Below are 19,749 nucleotides of genomic sequence, written 5' to 3' on the forward strand. Positions count from 1 at the left end.
AATATAAAGTTGAGAAAGGTTAATTTTTTTTTTTGGTTTATTATTTTTAATTACTGTTTTTAGTACTTTAATAATTTCCCAAAACGTTATTATTGATATTTTAAGTAGCATTTTTTTTTAAGTTTAAAAAATCCAAAAAACTCTTTATTATTTTTACTCCCAAGTTTAGTTAGATTAAATTTTCATTTTCTAATATTACTCTTTATTTTTTAGTATAACTACTTTTTTTCTCAACAAAAAAAAAAATTATTTAATTACTTTTTGTAGCACTCAGAAATTATTTAAAACGTTATTAACGTTATTTTTTTTTAATTTAGGTGTGCCTCTTAAGTATACATTGTTGTTTTTAATATATTATACAATATAATGGATCCAAACAACCCTAATTACAATCAACTTGCTCAACATTTTTCTGATTTAGGTGATGATTTCATTAGTAGTCCAAATTTTCAATTATTCCTAGAAAGATTAGGCAACCCTTCTTCTCAAAATTCCGTTCATCAACCAACACCTCCACAAATTCCCAACAATGAAAACACTTTTTTTTGAGTAACAAACTCCTCCCGTTACCAAAGGGAGCAACTCTGAGTACGATGTCAGCCAAGAAGAAGTTGTTCCGGAGACACCACAGTACCCTCCACCACCTCCAAGGATTCCGGCCAATCAACCACTTTCCAAAGCGAGTCGCATTTGGTCGGTTGCTGAGGATGAAGCTCTAATTGGGTTCTACCTAGAACTAAGTGATGATGCGCTTCGTGGTACGAGCCAAAAGGCATGGGAACTATGGCGAAAAGTTCATGCAGTTTACTGTAAACTACAAGCTGAGAAACCGCATATTCTCCCGCCAAGACCTATGAAGAGTTTGGAGACACATTGGAGAAGAATGGCAGCTGATTTGCTACAGTGGACTAATTCCTATGACGAGGCGGGCAAACTCCCTGAAAGTGGAAGTGGTTACAACGAAGCCGATCGAATTAAACACGCTTCCAAGTTATTTTATATCTCCTCTAATCCACAACATAATTTTGCATTTCCACATGGAGTGGAAATGGTTAATAAAGATCCGAAGTGGAGGACTAAACTAAGATGGGGTCTGTCAAAAGAGGAAAGAAAGGGTTGCGATGCCGATGATGAGGAAGATAGCAGTGGAAGTGGGAAAAGGTGTAGGGGGGAGAGTGAGAATGAAATCCGTACTGATGGATTTATGTCCGGAGGATTACCACGACCTGACGGTGTCAAAAAAACAAAGGCTAAGCGTAAGGGCAAAGCAGTTGCTTCCAAAAGTGCAATATTGAGCATTAGTGAGCAGATAAAGGCGTGTACTGAGGTTAGAGAAAGGGAGGCGAATTTACAACAACAACGGTTGGAACTTGATCGAGTAAAGGAAAAGAGGAAGCAAAAACAAGTTGAATTAGCAGAGAAGAAGATGAATTTTGATATGATTCAATCACTTTTAGCAAGGACAACACCACTCACTCCAGCTGAAGAGGCCCACAAGGACGAGTTACTTCAATTAGTCTACGGTAGAAATTGACTGTATTTCCTTAATGAGTTTATTTTTAATTAGTTGTATTATTTGGTTAGATTTGTTTAATTAGTTTATCTTTAATTAGCTTATCTTTATTTTGTTGAATTTTAATTAGTTTATTTTTAATTAGTTGAATTATTTTATCTTTAATTAGTATATCTTTATTTTGTTCAATTTTAATTAGTACTATTTTTAGGTTAGCTTTCTTTACTTAGTTAATCTTTAATTAGTTTAATTTTTATGAGTTGTATTCATGTCCCTTGTCTTATTAGACATTGAGTTATAATATGTCTTTCATGTCAGTTGTATAATTGTATTTTGAATAGTCAAGATTCTTTTCTGTCTTACTATCTTAAGTGTCATTGAATTGTCAATCATGTTTCATCACTCATTGAATTGTCAATCATGTTTCATCAGTCATGGAATTGTCATTCATATTTTGGACTTGTCATTGAGTTTTCATGCTTATAAATGATAGTGATACCATCTTACGCAAATATAATCCAACTCCTCAAAAAATATCCAAACACCCAAGTAACCAGCAAACACAATGTTTTCCATTAGCTCAACCTCCATCTCGTCTGATTCTGATCAATACGTTGAATTTGATCATTTAGTTGACGAATTTGTCACAACCCATCTACCAACTTTGTTGTATAACAACCAAACACAACCCCAATCCGTATCCGGTGTTGAATGTGTTCCAGAGCGTAGAGGGGATACGGATAGAAGAGATAGGGAAAAGGGGCATGTTCAATTATTTAATGATTACTTTGCAAGTAATCCAGTTTATAGCGACAAACAATTCCGGCGTAGATTTCGAATGCAACGACCTTTGTTTTGTAGGATTATGAACAAGGTGGTCGAGGGGGATCAATTCTTCCAGCAGCGTAGGAATGCAGCTGGAAGGCTTGGTTTATCACCGTTGCAGAAATGCACCGCTGCGATTAGAATGTTGGCGTACGGTACCTGTCCAGATGCGGTGGATGAGTATCTGCGCATTGGCGAAACTACCTCCAGATTGGCTTTGCAACATTTTTGTCAAGGGGTTATTACACATTTTGAAGCTGAATATCTCAGAAGTCCCACCGACGAAGATTTAAGGAGAATCTTGCATCAAAATGAAATGCGAGGTTTTCCCGGTATGATAGGTAGCATTGACTGCATGCATTGGGAGTGGAAGAATTGTCCTATGGCTTGGAAAGCGTAATACGCAGGCCGTAATAAAAATGCAACCCTCATTCTGGAGGCCGTTGCAGATCAAGATTTATGGATTTGGCATGCATTCTTTGGGATCCCGAGATCTTGTAATGATCTTAATGTCCTTTACCGATCTCCGGTCTTTGATGATGTTCTTCATGGTCGGGCACCTCCAATTCATTTCACCGTGAACGACCATGAGTATAACTTGGGCTATTACTTAGCAGATGGCATTTACCCAAAATGGGCTACTTTTATTCAAGGTATAACACTTCCACAACTTCAAAAGGATAAATTATTTGCTGATAAACAAGCTGCAGCTCGGAAGGACGTTGAACTGGCTTTTAGGGTTTTACAGGCTAGGTTCACTAGTAGAAAAAACACATTAGGCAGCGGTTCAAACCCGGTCTAAGGCACCGGTTTGAACCGCTGCCTATTTGAGGGGTGCTTAAAACCCCCTATTTGGCACCGGTTCAAAACCGGTGCCATAGGGTTTAATAGGCACCGGTTAACCGGTGCCATAGGGTAGAATAGGCACCGGTTAACCGGTGCCTAATACTGCTCTCCCGCCATTTTTTTTGGGTGGTGGATAGTTTAGGCACCGGTTCCTGCCTAACCGGTGCCTTTTGTATAATTTTTTTTTTTTCGTTTTTTTTTCAGTCGTGCAATAATATTTTAAAAAAAAAAACTGCAATAATAATACCCTGTAATTCCAGCAATTATATTAAATATAATAATTAATAATTTTATTATTATAATAACTAATAATAATATTATTAATTATTATATACAAAAATAATATTAGATACAAGAATTCAATTACATATATATATATATATATATATATATATATATATATATATATATATATATATATATAGATATAAATATTCCCAAACGCAATACAAAAAAAACAAAAAAGTTGCTTACATATACAAATAATAGTAAATACACATATATAATGAATAATAAGTTATATATAGTTCAAAAGTTAACATAAATAATTTACAATTACAATGCATGCCATTTACATGTTGAAGGTGATGAAAGACGCCAACATGTCACGAACTTCATTAAGCTCCTTGATTGTCAACGGACCATCCTTTTGGACCTTGCAAAACTTGAAATACAAAAACATTATTTTAAAAATAATTAATTAGGCAAAAAATATGTATTTTATCAAATATTACCTATACGACTTCTATATAGCCCATTTACTACATTACTTATCAAATGAACTATTTCTTTCTCATAACATTTAAATATTGGATAGTTGTATGTGTGTAAGCCCTAAAATTGTATAGGAGAGCATTTTATTAAGGTTTATGACGGTTTTTACCCAAAATGGCCCGAATATGGCCTATATGACCTTACTTTGCCCATTTCCTACATTTCTTATTAAATGAACTTTATTTATCTCATAACATGTCAATATTATCTAGTTATAGGTGTATAAGGAAAGAAATCACATTAAAAGAGAATATTAACACAAAATGGCCCTAATATGGCCCATATGACTTCTATTCAACCCATTTTCTACCTTTCTTGTGAAATAGCCTTTTTGTTTCTCATAACATGTCATTGTTGGATAATATTAGGTGTCTAAGGCTAGAAATCACATCAATATAGCATTTCAAGAAGTTTAACAACGCATTTTACTCAACATGGCCCAAATAAGGCTTATATGACTTCTATGTAGCCCATTTTCTACATTACTTATCAAATGAACTATTTCTTTTTCATAACATGTCAATGTTGGGTAGTTGTATGTGTGTAAGCAAAAGATTGAAATCAATAACAAGCAAAAGATTAGAACTTTCCTGAATTGAAGATCCCAAACTCACAGTCGCGCCGTAGAACAATAATCCACTGCCTTAGAAGCGAAATACGCCACCACCGGTACAAGTTTCCTAGTGACGCACGCCCCCCAAGTTTAATGCAACTCTCTCCGTAATTCGCACCCGAACTCGAAGAGTGGAATTTCTCAAGAACTGTTCAGATCTCAAAAGGTAGGTTTGTGTTTTCGGCTAGAAAGAGAATGATAATCATGAAAAAGGTATGACTCGTATTTATATGAGTCCTTGAAATAGGAAACACGTAATCAAACCGACCTAGGAAAAAAGGCGGGCCCGATCAGGCGAGCTGCCGCCCGATCGGGCGCGAGATCAGATTTTCCAGACGTAGCTTCGCGCCCGGTCGGGCGAAGCCCGCCCGATCAGGCGAAGCCCGCCCGATCGGGCGATCTGAAATCCCCATTCCGGGCGAGCCATCGGGCGAAGCCGCCCGATCGAGCTCGTCAAAACCTTGAGTCCGCCGCCTGGTCAGGCGAAGCCCGCCCGATCGGGCGCGAGAGATCTCGTAGAAAAACTCTTGTCCGTCGCCCGGTCGGGCGAAGCCGCCCGATCGGGCGCGAGAGTTCCCGTTTTTTCCTTGACCACCTTCGCCCGATCGGGCGAGAGCCGTCCGATCGGGCGCGAGTCATCCGATTGCATTACTTTTTCCAATAATCCCCCACTAATGCGAGCGGATCTTCAACATGAAATCTGAACAGTAAATGAAAGTCTTAGTACTTAAATGCTAGTATCCAAAGGTTTGAACTAACACATTAGTGCACAAGGTTTTCAACACTTCCCTAGTGAGTATCCTAAGATTTAAACTCCTAGGAGCGAGGAAGGGACCTTGAATACTCATACCTTGACTTTAGAGCTTAAGAAACTCCGCCAATCTTGGCCAACACTTGGGCTCTCATGAGTACTTCAGGAAAACAATACTCCAGTCTTCCCTTGAGAGAGGCCACCTCTCGTACTCACGTAGGTGTTCGTCCTATGTGTTATTCACACACGTTCCCAGCAAATTCAAAGGTCTTTTCCAGCAGGCTTAAACGTGTTTAAGCACCTCGCAAACCTAAGAAATCCATGCAGTGGAACTAGAACATTAAGAACATAAGTTCAACCCTTCAACTTTCGATGTCATTATCTATCCTATTTTAAGAGCCACTGGGACAAAGGTTTTAACTATGTAAGCACCTCCATCTATCCCTGCTCAGAAAACAACTGGACTAATGACATTAAGAGATAAACTCATCCTAACAGAATCAACTTACAACTCTTATAGAGTAATTGATTCAAACACATGATACACATATAACAAATCCACATGATTCATTTCAATGAAACAAATTAACCAAAACAGGTTCTTGAATTTATTATAACCAATGTATCATATCACATAGCTAGAATAGCTACCATTTCAAGTCATTACAACAAAGGTCCTAAACCCATACCAGTTGATGACTCCACCACTAGTCTACGACTCAAACCCTTAGTAAAAGGGTCTGCCAGGTTTTTCTTTGTTCGAACATAGTCCAACGAAATAACCCCATTCGCAATAAACTGCCTCACAGACTCGTGTCTGACTCTTATGTGCCTTTTCTTGCCGTTGTAAACACTATTTTTAGCAACACATATAGCGGCTTGTGAATCACAATGCATAGAAACAGGTGGTGACGGCTTCCCCCACAGAGGAATATCAACAAGCAAATTTCTCAACCAATCTGCCTCTTGTGTGGCCAGATCCAATGCGATGAACTCAGCTTCCATAGTTGATCTAGATATACACGTCTGCTTACCAGACTTCCATGAAACTGCACCCCCACTAAGGGTAAACACATAGCCACTTGTAGAGCTTGTTTCATCACTATCCGTTACCCAATTTGCATCACAATACCCTTCAAGAACCAAGGGATGACCAACAAAATTCAATCCCCAAGACATGGTTCCTCATAGATATCTGAGTACACGCCTCAAAGCAACCCAATGTTGCTCACTAGGACAATGAGTATAGCGAGTAAGTCTACTAACTGCAAAGGCAATATCAGGGCGAGTGCAATTCATTAAAAACATCAGACTACCAAGCACCTTAGCATATTCAGTTTGAGACACACCGTCCCCCATATTTTTCACCAAAGCTCCAAAAGGATCAAAAGGAGTTCTCAAAGGAGGCAAATTAAAACAATTAAAGTTCTTCAGAATTTTCTCCACATAATGAGACTGAGACAGAAAATATCCCTTCTTGGTTTTAGTAACCTTAACCCCAAGGATCACATCTACCTCTCCCAAATCCTTCATCTCGAACTTTGAATTTAAATATTTCTTAGTTTCATTTATGACACACATGTTTGTGCCAAATAGGAGAATGTCGTCAACATACAGGCATAATATCACACATTGCGCACCATACATCTTACAGTACACACATGCATCACTACCATTGACAACAAAACCAAAACTAAGAATAGTTTTATGAAATTTTTCATACCATTGCTTCGGAGCTTGTTTCAAGCCATATAAGGATTTCTTTAGTCTGCACACCTTATTTTCCATCCCAGGAACTACAAAACCCGGAGGTTGCTCCATGTAAATCTCCTCCTCCAAATCGCCATTCAGAAAAGCTGTCTTAACATCCATCTGATGCACAATCAAATTGTAAGATGAGGCTAAGGCAAACAAAACACGAATAGTGGCAATTTTAGTCACCGGAGAATAAGTATAAAAATAATCAAGGCCAAATTTTTGAGTGAATCCTCTTATCACCAATCTAGCTTTGAACCTCTCCACGGTGCCGTTGGTTCTCATCTTTCTCTTGAAAATCCACTTGCACCAATGGCTCTACTCCCTTTGGGCAGATCCACAAGCTCCCAGGTACCATTTGACATGATTGAGTCAAGCTCACTGTTTACAGCTTCCTTCCAGAAGGTTGCATCAACTCAACTCATAGCTTCTTCAAACGATTTCGGATCTTCATCCACAACCTGAAGACACAACATGATCTCATCTAGATCATCTTCGAACTCACCCATATTTCCGCACTCTGCTATAAAGGCTGTTAGGAAATCAGGTCCAAAGCTTGTCTCCACTCTTTGCCTTTTACTTCTCCTAGGTTGACTCTCACTTTCAACCCTAGGGGAAGCAACTTCTGGCCCTGCAGATGAAGGAACTGAAGAAACATCGTTAGTAACTAAATTTTTCTTCAAAGAAAATACCTGTTCGAATAACTCTGCATCGCGAGATTCAGATATAGTGCGATCTTCCAGACTCATAAACCTGTATGCGACACTATTCTCAGCGTAGCCAATGAATACTGTATCATAGGTCCTAGAACCTATAGTTGAGCGCTTGAACGATGGATAGCCCACCTTAGCTAGACACCCCCATAATTTCATGAAAAAGGCGGGCCCGATCAGGCGAGCTGCCGCCCGATCGGGCGCGAGATCTTATTTTCTAGACGTAGCTTCGCGCCCGGTCGGGCGAAGCCCGCCCGATCGGGCGATCTGAAATCCCCATTCCGGGCGAGCCATCGGGCGAAGCCGCCTGATCGGGCTCGTCAAAACCTTGAGTCCGCCGCCCGGTCAGGCGAAGCCCGCCCGATCGGGCGCGAGAGATCTCGTAGAAAAACTCTTGTCCGTCGCCCGGTCGGGCGAAGCCGCCCGATCGGGCGCGAGAGTTTCGTTTTTTCCTTGACCACCTTCGCCCGATCGGGCGAGAGCCGCCCGATCGGGCACGAGTCATCCGATTGCATTACTATTTCCAACACATAACATGTCAATATTATCTAGTTATATGTGTATAAGGAAAGAAATCACATCAAAAGAGCATATTAACACAAAATGGCCCTAACATGGCCCATATGACTTCTATTCAGCCCATTTTCTACATTTCTTGTGAAATAGCTTTTTTGTTTCTCATAACATGCCATTGTTGGGTAATATTAAGTGTCTAAGGCGTGAAATCACATCAATATAGCATTTCAAGAAGTTTTAGGACTTACCTCATCAAGCTGTTGAGTGTCCGTACAATGAGTCACAATGTCAAGCATGAATCTCATCACATACAATGCACAATCAAGTCCATTCTCTTGTTCTGCGCACTAGCATATGACAAACAAATCACATCAGTGAAACATGCAAAGGAAATGAGAAAATATTTACTACCATAGAACAAGTTTGATCAACTTAATATTCAATGCTGGTATTCAATCTCTTCTACATCACTACTCTACAAGACTCTCTATGACATTCATACAATCTCATCTCATCAATGCCAAATCCACACTACCATACACATATCAAACACAGAAGCCCTTGGGAGATTTTAGCATTGTACAAAAACAGAATCATTATCAGCTCAATATCATGACATCTTAGGGTCTCATGGAGTAATTCAAAATCCCCGGCCCATAAATGGACCTCTTATTAAGGTTGGCTCAGGTTGTATTATAAGAAGCCTCTGTCTCCTAGAGTTAATTCACCTTTATATGCAAGGATGATATACTTTCTAAGGGGTAGGGCACTTCCAAAAAATCACTTCAGTGAAGGGGGATCAAAGCCAATGCCATGTTACCTTAAGTTCTCTATATGACATCGTTTTGTTTTTCCAATCATCCAAAGAATTTCACCTCGATGACAAAAAACATTCCAACAATCTCCTCCTGCAATATACACAGTAATGAATATAAGACATGAGATAGAGAGTGACACCTGAGTACCTGACACTATTTATAACTATAAACACACAAATATTATCAACACTACCACCATAACCTAACAAAGTTCAAGCCTCTAAGGAGATCAAGTTGTCCAGATGTAAGCAAAGTCATTTTAAACATTTTTAGTACATGACTTACCAGAATTTAATAATTTTACAAATATTTATAAAAAATTCAGCCAAGTGATAATTATCCTTAAGAAACATTACCATGAACAAAAAAAGTTGAGCAAACAAATATATTGCAGAAATTAAAAGTTACTTGCACAAGGATGACTCCGTGGATGGAAATAATGCTACCTTTGAAGAGGTTCCTTGCTTTCTTCCAGTTGTCCCAAGGATAACCTCATGTAATTCATGTTTATTCCAGCATATGGAGTACCTGCACAACACCGTGGCTTGAATTTTGCAACTCAAAGTCACATATCCACCACTAGGAAATGAACAACCAAATGAAGACTCACCCACACGTTAAAGTCACCTGAGTAGAACCAAGATGCTGAAATTCCTTAGGTGGAACAGGAGCTTCAAAAAATAAAGGCTGCAAAATCAAGAGGCCACCTTTATGATGATCCGAAGTGCATACTACATTGACATTTAACACACTATGCATACCTCATTAATTAGAAAAGGATCAACTAACATATTTGATATAGGTGTTAGCCTATCATACAATGCCCTCCTCAAGTTTTCCTTCGGAGAAAGGGTTTGAGAACTACTGCATGATTGCCTAATGGTGACTGAAGAAATATAAACAGGTTGGAGCAGGTAGGAAAGCATTGCACCTGATACGAAAGTAAAGTAGACATCTCGTTATCAAAGACATACCATAGATCTATGTGTAACAGACTAACAGTTAAATAAATGATGTTTCTATTCGTGAACAGACTTGTAATTTTTTTTTATTTTTTTCCTCATATTCAGATACCAATGTTGCGTTTCTGATTGCCTTGTAGCTTTCTACATTCTTTGTTCTTTATCCCAACAAATCATGACCGAAACAGTTAACTCCAATCTTGACTAATCTTTGTTGCTTTTTTTTTTTCTTCTATGCATTCTATAGCTCCCTTTTGTTATGTGTGGAGTTTCTAGCATTTTCCATGGATAGGATGAATAAATTTAAAAGATCTAAACCTATTTTTTTTGAGTTTTTCATTGACAATAGAAAGATCAAATTACCAAACTTCTTCACAAACAGAGCTGACACACAAGAAATCACATCAAAATTGAGGTATGTTTGCTCAAGGCTTTATTTTAAGAGATCATAATCCTTAACACACATGGAACCCTCCAGTGATGACTGACCTTGTATTCCAACAACATTCCAGCGTGCTATTTTGTCAGATTAGCTAACAGAAGAAGTCGTGGCACCACAGCCAGGCTTTCTTTGAACTAAGCCAGTAATTGTTGGACAATCACCTGCAAAAAAAAAAAAAAAAGTCACCAAGAACAATTTTCAATATTTAGAGACTAACACATGATGAAAATCCATAGACAAGGGATATGCATTAATTTTTTCTAACACAATCTGACATATATGTAATGCACCATAGATCTTAACTAATGATGATTATTTCGTAATCTTTAATTATAACATGAGGAGCTAGCAATGCCTTCCCCCATTTATAAGGTTTCAGGCATCATCTCATAAAGTCCATACAATAAATCTACAAAATTTCTTTTACTCAATAAACTTCTACTGATTTCATGTTCAATCAAAAGCACAATACGCTGTATGGAAACATCTGTTTAATGTAGAAGCCGCTGCAGACAAGATGCATCTAGTAAAATAATGTATCACGATGTAATGTAACCAAGTCATATAACTGCAGAGGTAGAGAAGATGAAAGAATACATTCAACCATTCTTCTTCAATAAAGCTTCGGAAGTTTTTTCTCCAGGAGGATGAAACACATTTGTTGATGATACTGGGACCTCTTCTCCAAAGGAAATATTTCTCAACGATTGTGGCAAACTAAGTGAATCATCTCCACCTATAAAAATAACAACTAGATTTGAAATCTGAAACCCTAAATCTAACAAAAATCAATAATCAAACAAATTACTACCAAAATCAGCACAAGGATTAGCAATTCAAAGCGAGACTGTAATGTTCATAGATTCAGATCCAGAAATTACCGGCTTAACTATTGTTAACATCAACGGTACCGAGCTACGAAGCAACCTTCAGCAAGAATTCATAAACATTGGAGGTCCAAGTAACGTCGGCGTGGAGGGGGTTGAGCTGAGGGGAGAAAGAGAATGGCAGGGGAGAAGAGAATGGCAGGGGAGAAAGAGAAGGCCAGGGGTGGCGGCGGTGATGGTGGCCGGCGACTGTTGCGGCGGTGAGGTGAGGGGTTTAGAGAATGGAACAGTGAAGAAGATAATTTTGAACAGCGAAAATGAAAAGAAAGAGAAAGAGAAGGAAGAATAAGGAAGAAAAAAGACGCGGTTTTTTTTTTCAAATGAGGCACCGATTCATTTGGCACCGGTTCAAACCGGTGCCTTTTACATTTTTGGCACCGGTTTGAATTGAACCGGTGCCTTTTCCCTTTGTTTAAAATCCCGCCCAATTTTGGGCCGATTTTTGGCACCGGTTTGGGCTGAACCGGTGCCATATGGGGGGTGCCAAATGCAATTTTTCTACTAGTGGTTTGCCGTTCTACGACAACCCTCCCTTGCGTTTAACGAAGACATATTGTGTGACATAATGAAAGCTTGTATCATTATGCACAACATGATTGTCGAAGATGAACGACACAACTATGCTCGGGCCGAAGTTTTAAGAAGTTACTATGAACAAGATCGCCCGCAAATTACAAGACCCACTACAAGTGCTACAGTTAACAACAACGAGCCTTTTGAATTCAATGTTGGCCGACCGCCAAACGTTGATTTCGACACGTACGTCCACAGAAGAATGTCACTACGTGATAGAGACACTCATGTTCAATTAAAAGCGGATTTAGTGGAACACATTTGGCAAAAATATGGTTCTATTAATGAGTAAAAAAAATAAATTTGTCGTAAGATTACAATTTAATAGAGTATTAATCGTACGTTTAAAATCTAGGTTCGTTATTGGTTTAATTTGTAGTATTAAATGTATTCGTACGCTAATTAAATTTTATGTTGTATTAAATTTATAATTAATTAGCGATTAAATTTCAATATTATGAATGAAAATTTAATAATTGTATTAAATTAAATAAAAGTATAATTGTAATTAGTACCCATAAATATTCATTTAACCAAAACAAAATAAGTATTAATAGGGTGATGTGTAAGAGAGAGAGATATTGGTGGGGTATGTGAAAAAGTAGGAGAGAGATTGATGAGCATTTTTTTTTTGCTCACTAGTGGGATAAATTTTGCTCACTAAAAATGTTCATGAGCAAATTTAGTTGGGAAGAGAGAGAAAGTGGGTAGAGAGAGAATGAGGAGAATTTTTTTTGCTCACTAGTGGGGATGCTCTAATAAAAAAATACAGAGAGAAGAGAAAAGAAATTAAAACTTTCCGCAACACTAAACCTTCCACACTTTCACTTCATTCGATTATGATTCGACGTGAAAGGTACTCATCACTGGGTTTGGTTTGGGGAGACACAAATGGGTGTTTACACTTTCTAACCTAATTAATGGGAAAAATTAATCATGAACTGAACATTTATATTTCATATTTCTAGGTTTTGTTCTCTTTGTCGAATTCTTATGGAGTATTATTTACACCATATTATTTATTTTGATAAGATCATATCAAAATATAAAATCAAACATTATGGTACACTAGAGTACTAGACTAGATCACAAAAGCATATTATAGAGATAACAGTTTAACATGTTGAAAAAATCATATCAAACCGGCCAAATCATAACAGATAATGAAGATAATAATACAAACATATTCTATTTTTATTTTTTAACCCTTTTTTAGATAAGTAAAAAGTTCATAAAATTGGTATTATTGAAAATATACATTATTAAGACTAATCCAACAATAATATTGTACAACTGCTCGAACTTGAAGGGTAGTTTTGAGGTGGAGGTTGGAGAAGCTATTACAATGCGGCAAAGGTGAAGAGATTATAGCCTAAAGCCCTAAACCTAATCATTGCCTTAACCTAGTACAATAACTAGAATGAGAATATAGGTGGGCTGGACTCTCGAGTGGCTGGACTCTCGAGTATATAAAGCTAAAAGCCCTAGACTTCTCTAAATATTTGGTTCTTTACTTTTCCGAATATATACTACATACGAAAATTCTACTATGGTCCACTTTATTTGGACCATCACTATACTGAATTATTATTGGCCGATTTTTTATTTCACCGTTTTTGCAAATGTTGACTGATTTAGTACAATCCAAACCTATTATTTAGGGATTTAAATCGTTGCCCAAATTCGCAATGACTACAACCATTTGATATCTTAAAATTTCGCATTTGCTTTTTAAATCGGTCCATATTTTTATTCGCTTTTGATGCGCGAGTGAATTTAATGGACATAGATCATGTGTTTGTGTTTAACCTTATCTATGAATGAAAAAACTTGAAGAACATTGATGAACTATGAAGAACATTGATGAACAATTTTTTTATTTTGATTTTTTAATTTAATCGTTTTTTTTGATTTTATTAAAATATGATTTTAATAATTAAATTTCGAAAATGTAATTAAAATGATTTTCGTAAATTCAGTAATTAAATTTTGGAAAATAAAAAAAGAATTAAAATCACCGTTTGTCATGAAATAACAATTTTTTAGAATTAAATTGTTATGTAAACGAAATAACAATTTTTAAGTTTTACGATAATCCGGGTTTGTCATGAACATCTAAAAAAGAAATCGCATCATTATTTTTTCGGAACCCTGTTTGATAAAAAAAAAAAAAAGGGAAATCGAAATTGAAATCTTGTTTGTGTAATATGTTTTACCCAAATAAAGGATAGGGCATTACCTGTTATGAAAATTGTAATTTTTAAAAACATGTGACTGTAGGGAATATTTCAAGCATTATCTCAAACTTGAATCCCATTGTGATCATACACTAAAGTACGGTGGCGTCCAAAGGGAAAGAAGATAGAGCAAAAGAGTCGCCAACAAGTTTTAGGAACTTGTAAACCGTTCACAGGGTGAAGGTTACACCCCTTAACGATCCAAGCAAATTGTTAACTCCAATAGGTCTGGAACCATGACTGGTAGTTCGGGGATGAAGGTACAAATCCAACCTAAAAGAGATTGAACCTGCCCTAATAATAGGCCTCTACTTTATTCTGATCGTATTCATGTGCGCTTTCTGACTATCATGCAATCAATAGGTTTACCCTAAACCTGTTTATCTATGTTGGTTGAATATTAATGCACAAATAAAACTATTATTAGCGATCACTTGAATTATAATCAAATGAACCCTAAACAAGATTATTAATTATCTTATTAAGCGTGATTACAAGTACAAAATTCCCTTTAAACATGCATAAAAGGTGTGATCAAGCAATAATTATAAATATAATCAAGCAACATAATAATAATCATCATATTCATTGTAACAATTATAATCATAATTAACATAATCATGTTAAAGCATAATAATAGCAAGATCCTAGGCATGATACTAACAAGATTAATAACAAACCCCAGCATGTCACTAAACATTAAAGATCAAATATTTAACCCTAACATGATACTATTAGGAAATAAAATAGGAAGCATCACAGGAAACACAATTGTCATATTTGATATTAGAAATTATAGTTGTTACCCTAAACATGATACTAGGAAGATCAAAACGCCCTAACATGACACTAGGAATCATAACAACAATCTAGACATGATTTCTATATCATAATAACAATGCAAACAATTAAAGCACTTACTTGGATGCCTCGTACCTCTTTCTAATAACAAAATACACACGTCAGTAACTTCAAGGAGAATATCAAAAATCAAAAAAATAAATAATTGAAAGAGAGATTTGGGACCAAACCCTAATAAATTAAAACCTTTCACGTCTAAGGCGAAGGCAACTTCGAATATGGCTAGGTGTGTCTAAATCTTGCGAATGCGGAATTTTGTATTTGAGAAAAGGCTAGTTTAGAAGAGAGAGAGAGAGAGAAAGAGAGTAATCAAGAGATTCTTGATGAGAGTTGATGAGTGAAAACGGAGTTTATAGGAGGCTTTTTATAGAGAAAATCAGCCAAAAAGATAAAAAATCAAAAACAGAGTTCTGACGCGTAAAACGAGGGTTAGCGCCAGACGCTGACATTAGCGCCAGACACTAACGCTAGCGCTAGGCGCCAAGCTTAGTGTCAGGCGCTAATGCTGGCGTTTGGCGCTGACTAAAATATTGACGCGTTTTCTAAAATCAGATAGAAATTGTCGTACAGGAGGGTAAAATCGTATTTTCCTTAAAACATTCTTTTTATTCTGATTAAAATTCTAAAAAGTCAACAAAAGTCAATTTATCAATGCTAATTGAATTAGGAATGAAAAGAACCTTCTAGAAGAATCTAGAAGACTAAAACCATTCCTAATTGCATTAGGAATGATAAATCTATATTAGGCCCTCCTCTAGATCATTGGGCCGCATATGAGGCTCAAACCGGGCCCATTTCAGTTAATTGGCCATAATTTCCTCAATATTCATCGGAATTGGGCTTACAATATATCGTTGAAAAGCTCTTTTCAAGCCCTATCCAACTACACTACTATTAGACCCATATCATGAACCAACCAAACTGGATTGACTGTTTTCTTAAAATAGGTTTTTAAAAATAGAGAGAAGAGAAAAGAAATTAAAACTATCCGCAACACTAAACTTTCCACACTTTCACTTCATTCGATTATGATTCGACGTGAAAGGTACTCATCACCGGGTTTGGTTTTATGGAGACACAAACAAGTGTCTACAATGACATTCAGTTCTTTTGGACATTATCAATTACTGATTTATAATTCACTAATATCTTGTTATCTTCTTAATTCGATAATCTATGTTCTTCAAGATAATCTAATAAGAAAATGTACGATTTTTCTTCGAAACGTTGTTTGATCCTAAAAAAAAGGAGACCGAATTACAAATCGTATTTGTGTTTAAGGAATTTACCCACATACGGATTGGACATTACCTATTATATACATTTTAAATATTAAATGACTATGACCATACGTTATGTTAGAATTAACTAATTATTTTAAAGTACTTTACGACCTTTGCAAAATATTTGTAGCTAAACATGTACAAAAATTAAAATGAATCTATTTTAATGATTATATATATATAAAAATAATGGAATCAATATCTTTTAGGATGTCTTTTAACATTAGATATTTACAAAACATTTCAATCACCAATTATAAAAAGGATAGTTTCCTAATTTCTTATCTTATTATTATTGTATAGAAGATTTTAAAATTAGTATAATTTTCAAATATCAAAAGATTATATTCTAATATAATCTAAATATTAGAACATATATCTTACTAATTTTGTCGACATATCCTTTGATTTTATCACGCTTAGAATTATGGTAATATATATTTTTAATAATGCAATAAACATGGAATGTTTGATAAACAATCATGTAAAATAAATTTAAGGCCAAATTAGAAAATAACACCTGTTAAAAGACCGTATTTTGATTTTAACACCTTAACATTTCAAAGTTTTATTATAACACCTACTAAAAAATTAAAATTTTGGTTTCACCACCAGAAAACGGATTCCGTGACGGAAATTTTGCATGGGCCCCACAAATTAGCTTACCCTCCAAATTTCTTCCTATTCATTTCGACTATCACCCAAAATAGGAAAATGGTAGAAAAATTATGAAAAGTGGTCCACCTAAATTATGTATTAATGCTAACTGCCCAAAAAACTGTCTCAATAAATGATTAAATTTAACTCAAATTTAATACTCAAACAACAACAAACAACCCCTCAAAAAATAAACTTGTTCATCATCTCTCTCACTTTCTCTCTCCTCTGGGTTTTTGTTTTCTATTAGCAAAATCGATCGAAAATTCTTCAAATTGCAGCAGATCATGCCATGGTAAAACAGTAAATTACCCATTTTGATTCGTGGATTTGGGTTCGCGTGGGTGAGCTAGGTGAGTCGAGAGTTTTGGTTTCGCGGTGTGATGAGTTTGTGTTCGTGGTGGTGGGTTCGTGGTTCTGGGTTCGTGGTGGTGGGTTCTGGATTTGAAGGGTGGGTGTTTCTAGGTGGCGTCGGTGGTGGTTCTAGGTCGTTCTGTTTAACTTTGGTGGTTTTGTGGGTTGGTGGGTGGTGAATCGTGGGTTAGGTGGGTGGTTCGTGGGTGGTGGGTCGTGGATTTAGGTTCGCGTGGGTGAGCTAGGTGAGTCGGGGGTTTTGGTTTCGTGGTGTGATGAGTTCGTGGTTCGTGGTGGTGGGTTCTGGATTTGAAGGGTGGGTGTTTCTAGGTGGCGTCGGTGGTGGTGTTGTCGCCGGCGAAGCAGGCAGGTCGCCGACGATCTGGGGATATTGATTACGATTGATTAATCACTGGATTGTGAAATTGATTTTCTAAAATCATAGAAAGCACAAATAAAAGTTAAAAACATCTTACCTCAGAATGTTCAATGGAGGAGAGAGGTCGAAAGCTAATTCAATGGAGGATTCAGAATGCGCTTCAATGGAGGAGAGAGAAATGGAGGGGGAGGGGGGGTGGGGGGAGAGAAGGGGGGTGCAGTCTGTGGAGTGACTCAGTGAAGCAATTTGGGAATGTGGGTGATAGTCGAAATGAATAGGAAGAAATTTGGAGGGTAAGCTAATTTGTGGGGCCCATGCAAAATTTCCGTCACGGAATCCGTTTTCTGGTGGTGAAACCAAAATTTTAATTTTTTAGTAGGTGTTATAATAAAACTTTGAAATGTTAAGGTGTTAAAATCAAAATACGGTCTTTTAACAGGTGTTATTTTCTAATTTGGCCTAAATTTAAAAAGAGGATAAAATTTAGTAAATGGAATATTAATAAATCTTAGGATAATAGCTTATTTACTTTCCCTCAAATTTTAGATTTTTCTTAGATTTTGTTATGTCTTCACGCAATTTGGTTAATAGAATATTAACAAAATCTTAGGATAAAAACTTACGTACTTTCCCTAAAAAAAAAAGATAAAATTAGGAGAATACCATAATTTAATTAAGGTTTATAATTTTAAATCTATCTTATTTTTTTTAAGGAAACACTTTAAGTCTTTCTTTTCTAAAATAAGATAAGATTTTAAGATTTTTTTGACATGCTTATCTTAAAATAAAATCAAAATGTTGATTTCCCTCAGCTCCACGTCAAAAAAAAATCATAAAGTTGGAATTTTCAGAAAATCCAAAATACATATGGTCACTTGTAATAAGCAAAATACACATAAATTAAAACCTGAAGTATAAACATATCACAAAACTCACACTTGTGTTTTACGTATCAAACAAGGTTTATGAGAAGAATATTAAAAAAAAATGTGTCTTCTTCCTCTAATCGATCTGCTCATTATATATCTTTGTATCTTAAAATTGCGTCTTCTTCCTTTGATAGATCAATTTGCTTATTATATAGGTTTGGACATTAATTTTTGTTTTTTGGTTTGTGTAATAATTTGAAATTTAAACCATCTTTCGAGCTATAAGGTAAAAAAAATCATATATTTAAAGCAACCAATCAAAATTGAAATTTAGATTAACAATGGAATGTGTTAGATTTAAGATCTATTTGAAGAATATTGCCTAATATGATGGCTGTTGATTGATTATTTTTAGGAAATATTGTTACTAAATGAAACATAAGTTATCCCATATAAATTGCCGTCCAAATCTTTTTCAAATATTCTATTATAATATTTAACGTACTATTTAGGAAATAAATCAATGGTATACAATAGTGTTGTTATCAATTAATTTTTATGACACATAAAGTATAGACTATAAATTAAAAATGAAACTAAACTAATCAAAAAAAGATACTCGTAGAGTCGTAGTACTAACCATTGGGTAAAAAACAAGATACAAAAAATCACATTTAACATGTAACGCTATTTTGACAAATAGGAAAAAGAATATTTTCGATTATCATTAATATAACTAGAATACGTGTATATACAAAACAGAAGCATGATATGTCCTAATTATAAGGAATACAACTAGCAATAGTAGCATGTATTTAGCCTAAATATAAGGGGTTGAATATTGGCTTTTCTAATTTATAAATACAAAAATATATTTACTATATTTAACAATTTGTCATTGTATTCCCCCCCCCCCCAAAAAAAAAAAAAGTTTGCCATGTAATTGCTCACCTCCACGTTTTTTTTTCATTTGGTTGTTATATGGGATTCAACCAATATTAGGATATGACATTACTTATATATTTAGAATTGGTCTCAATCTCCTTAATTATTGTAAAATTACAATAATAACCGAAGACGGTTTATTATTTTAATTAATAACAAACTAGTATCAAGTAATC

General features: G+C 35.8%; 2 protein-coding genes across 2 annotated transcripts; both read left to right on the forward strand.

The window, feature by feature from the left end:
• Positions 1 to 366: 366 nt before the first annotated feature.
• On the forward strand, positions 367 to 1,534 carry LOC110722500 (glutathione S-transferase T3-like). The gene is made up of 2 exons (XM_021901769.1): positions 367 to 421; positions 576 to 1,534. Exons 1-2 carry the CDS (start codon positions 367 to 369, stop codon positions 1,532 to 1,534), a joined length of 1,014 nt encoding a protein of 337 aa, XP_021757461.1.
• Positions 1,535 to 2,078: 544 nt separating this feature from the next.
• Positions 2,079 to 2,738, forward strand: LOC110722502. Its single transcript, XM_021901770.1, has one exon. The coding sequence runs from the start codon at positions 2,079 to 2,081 to the stop codon at positions 2,736 to 2,738; it is 660 nt and encodes a 219-aa protein (XP_021757462.1).
• The last annotated feature ends 17,011 nt before the right edge of the window (positions 2,739 to 19,749 follow it).

The sequence above is a fragment of the Chenopodium quinoa genome, unplaced genomic scaffold, assembly GCF_001683475.1.
Source record: "Chenopodium quinoa cultivar QQ74 unplaced genomic scaffold, ASM168347v1, whole genome shotgun sequence".
Classification (NCBI taxonomy): domain Eukaryota; kingdom Viridiplantae; phylum Streptophyta; class Magnoliopsida; order Caryophyllales; family Amaranthaceae; genus Chenopodium; species Chenopodium quinoa.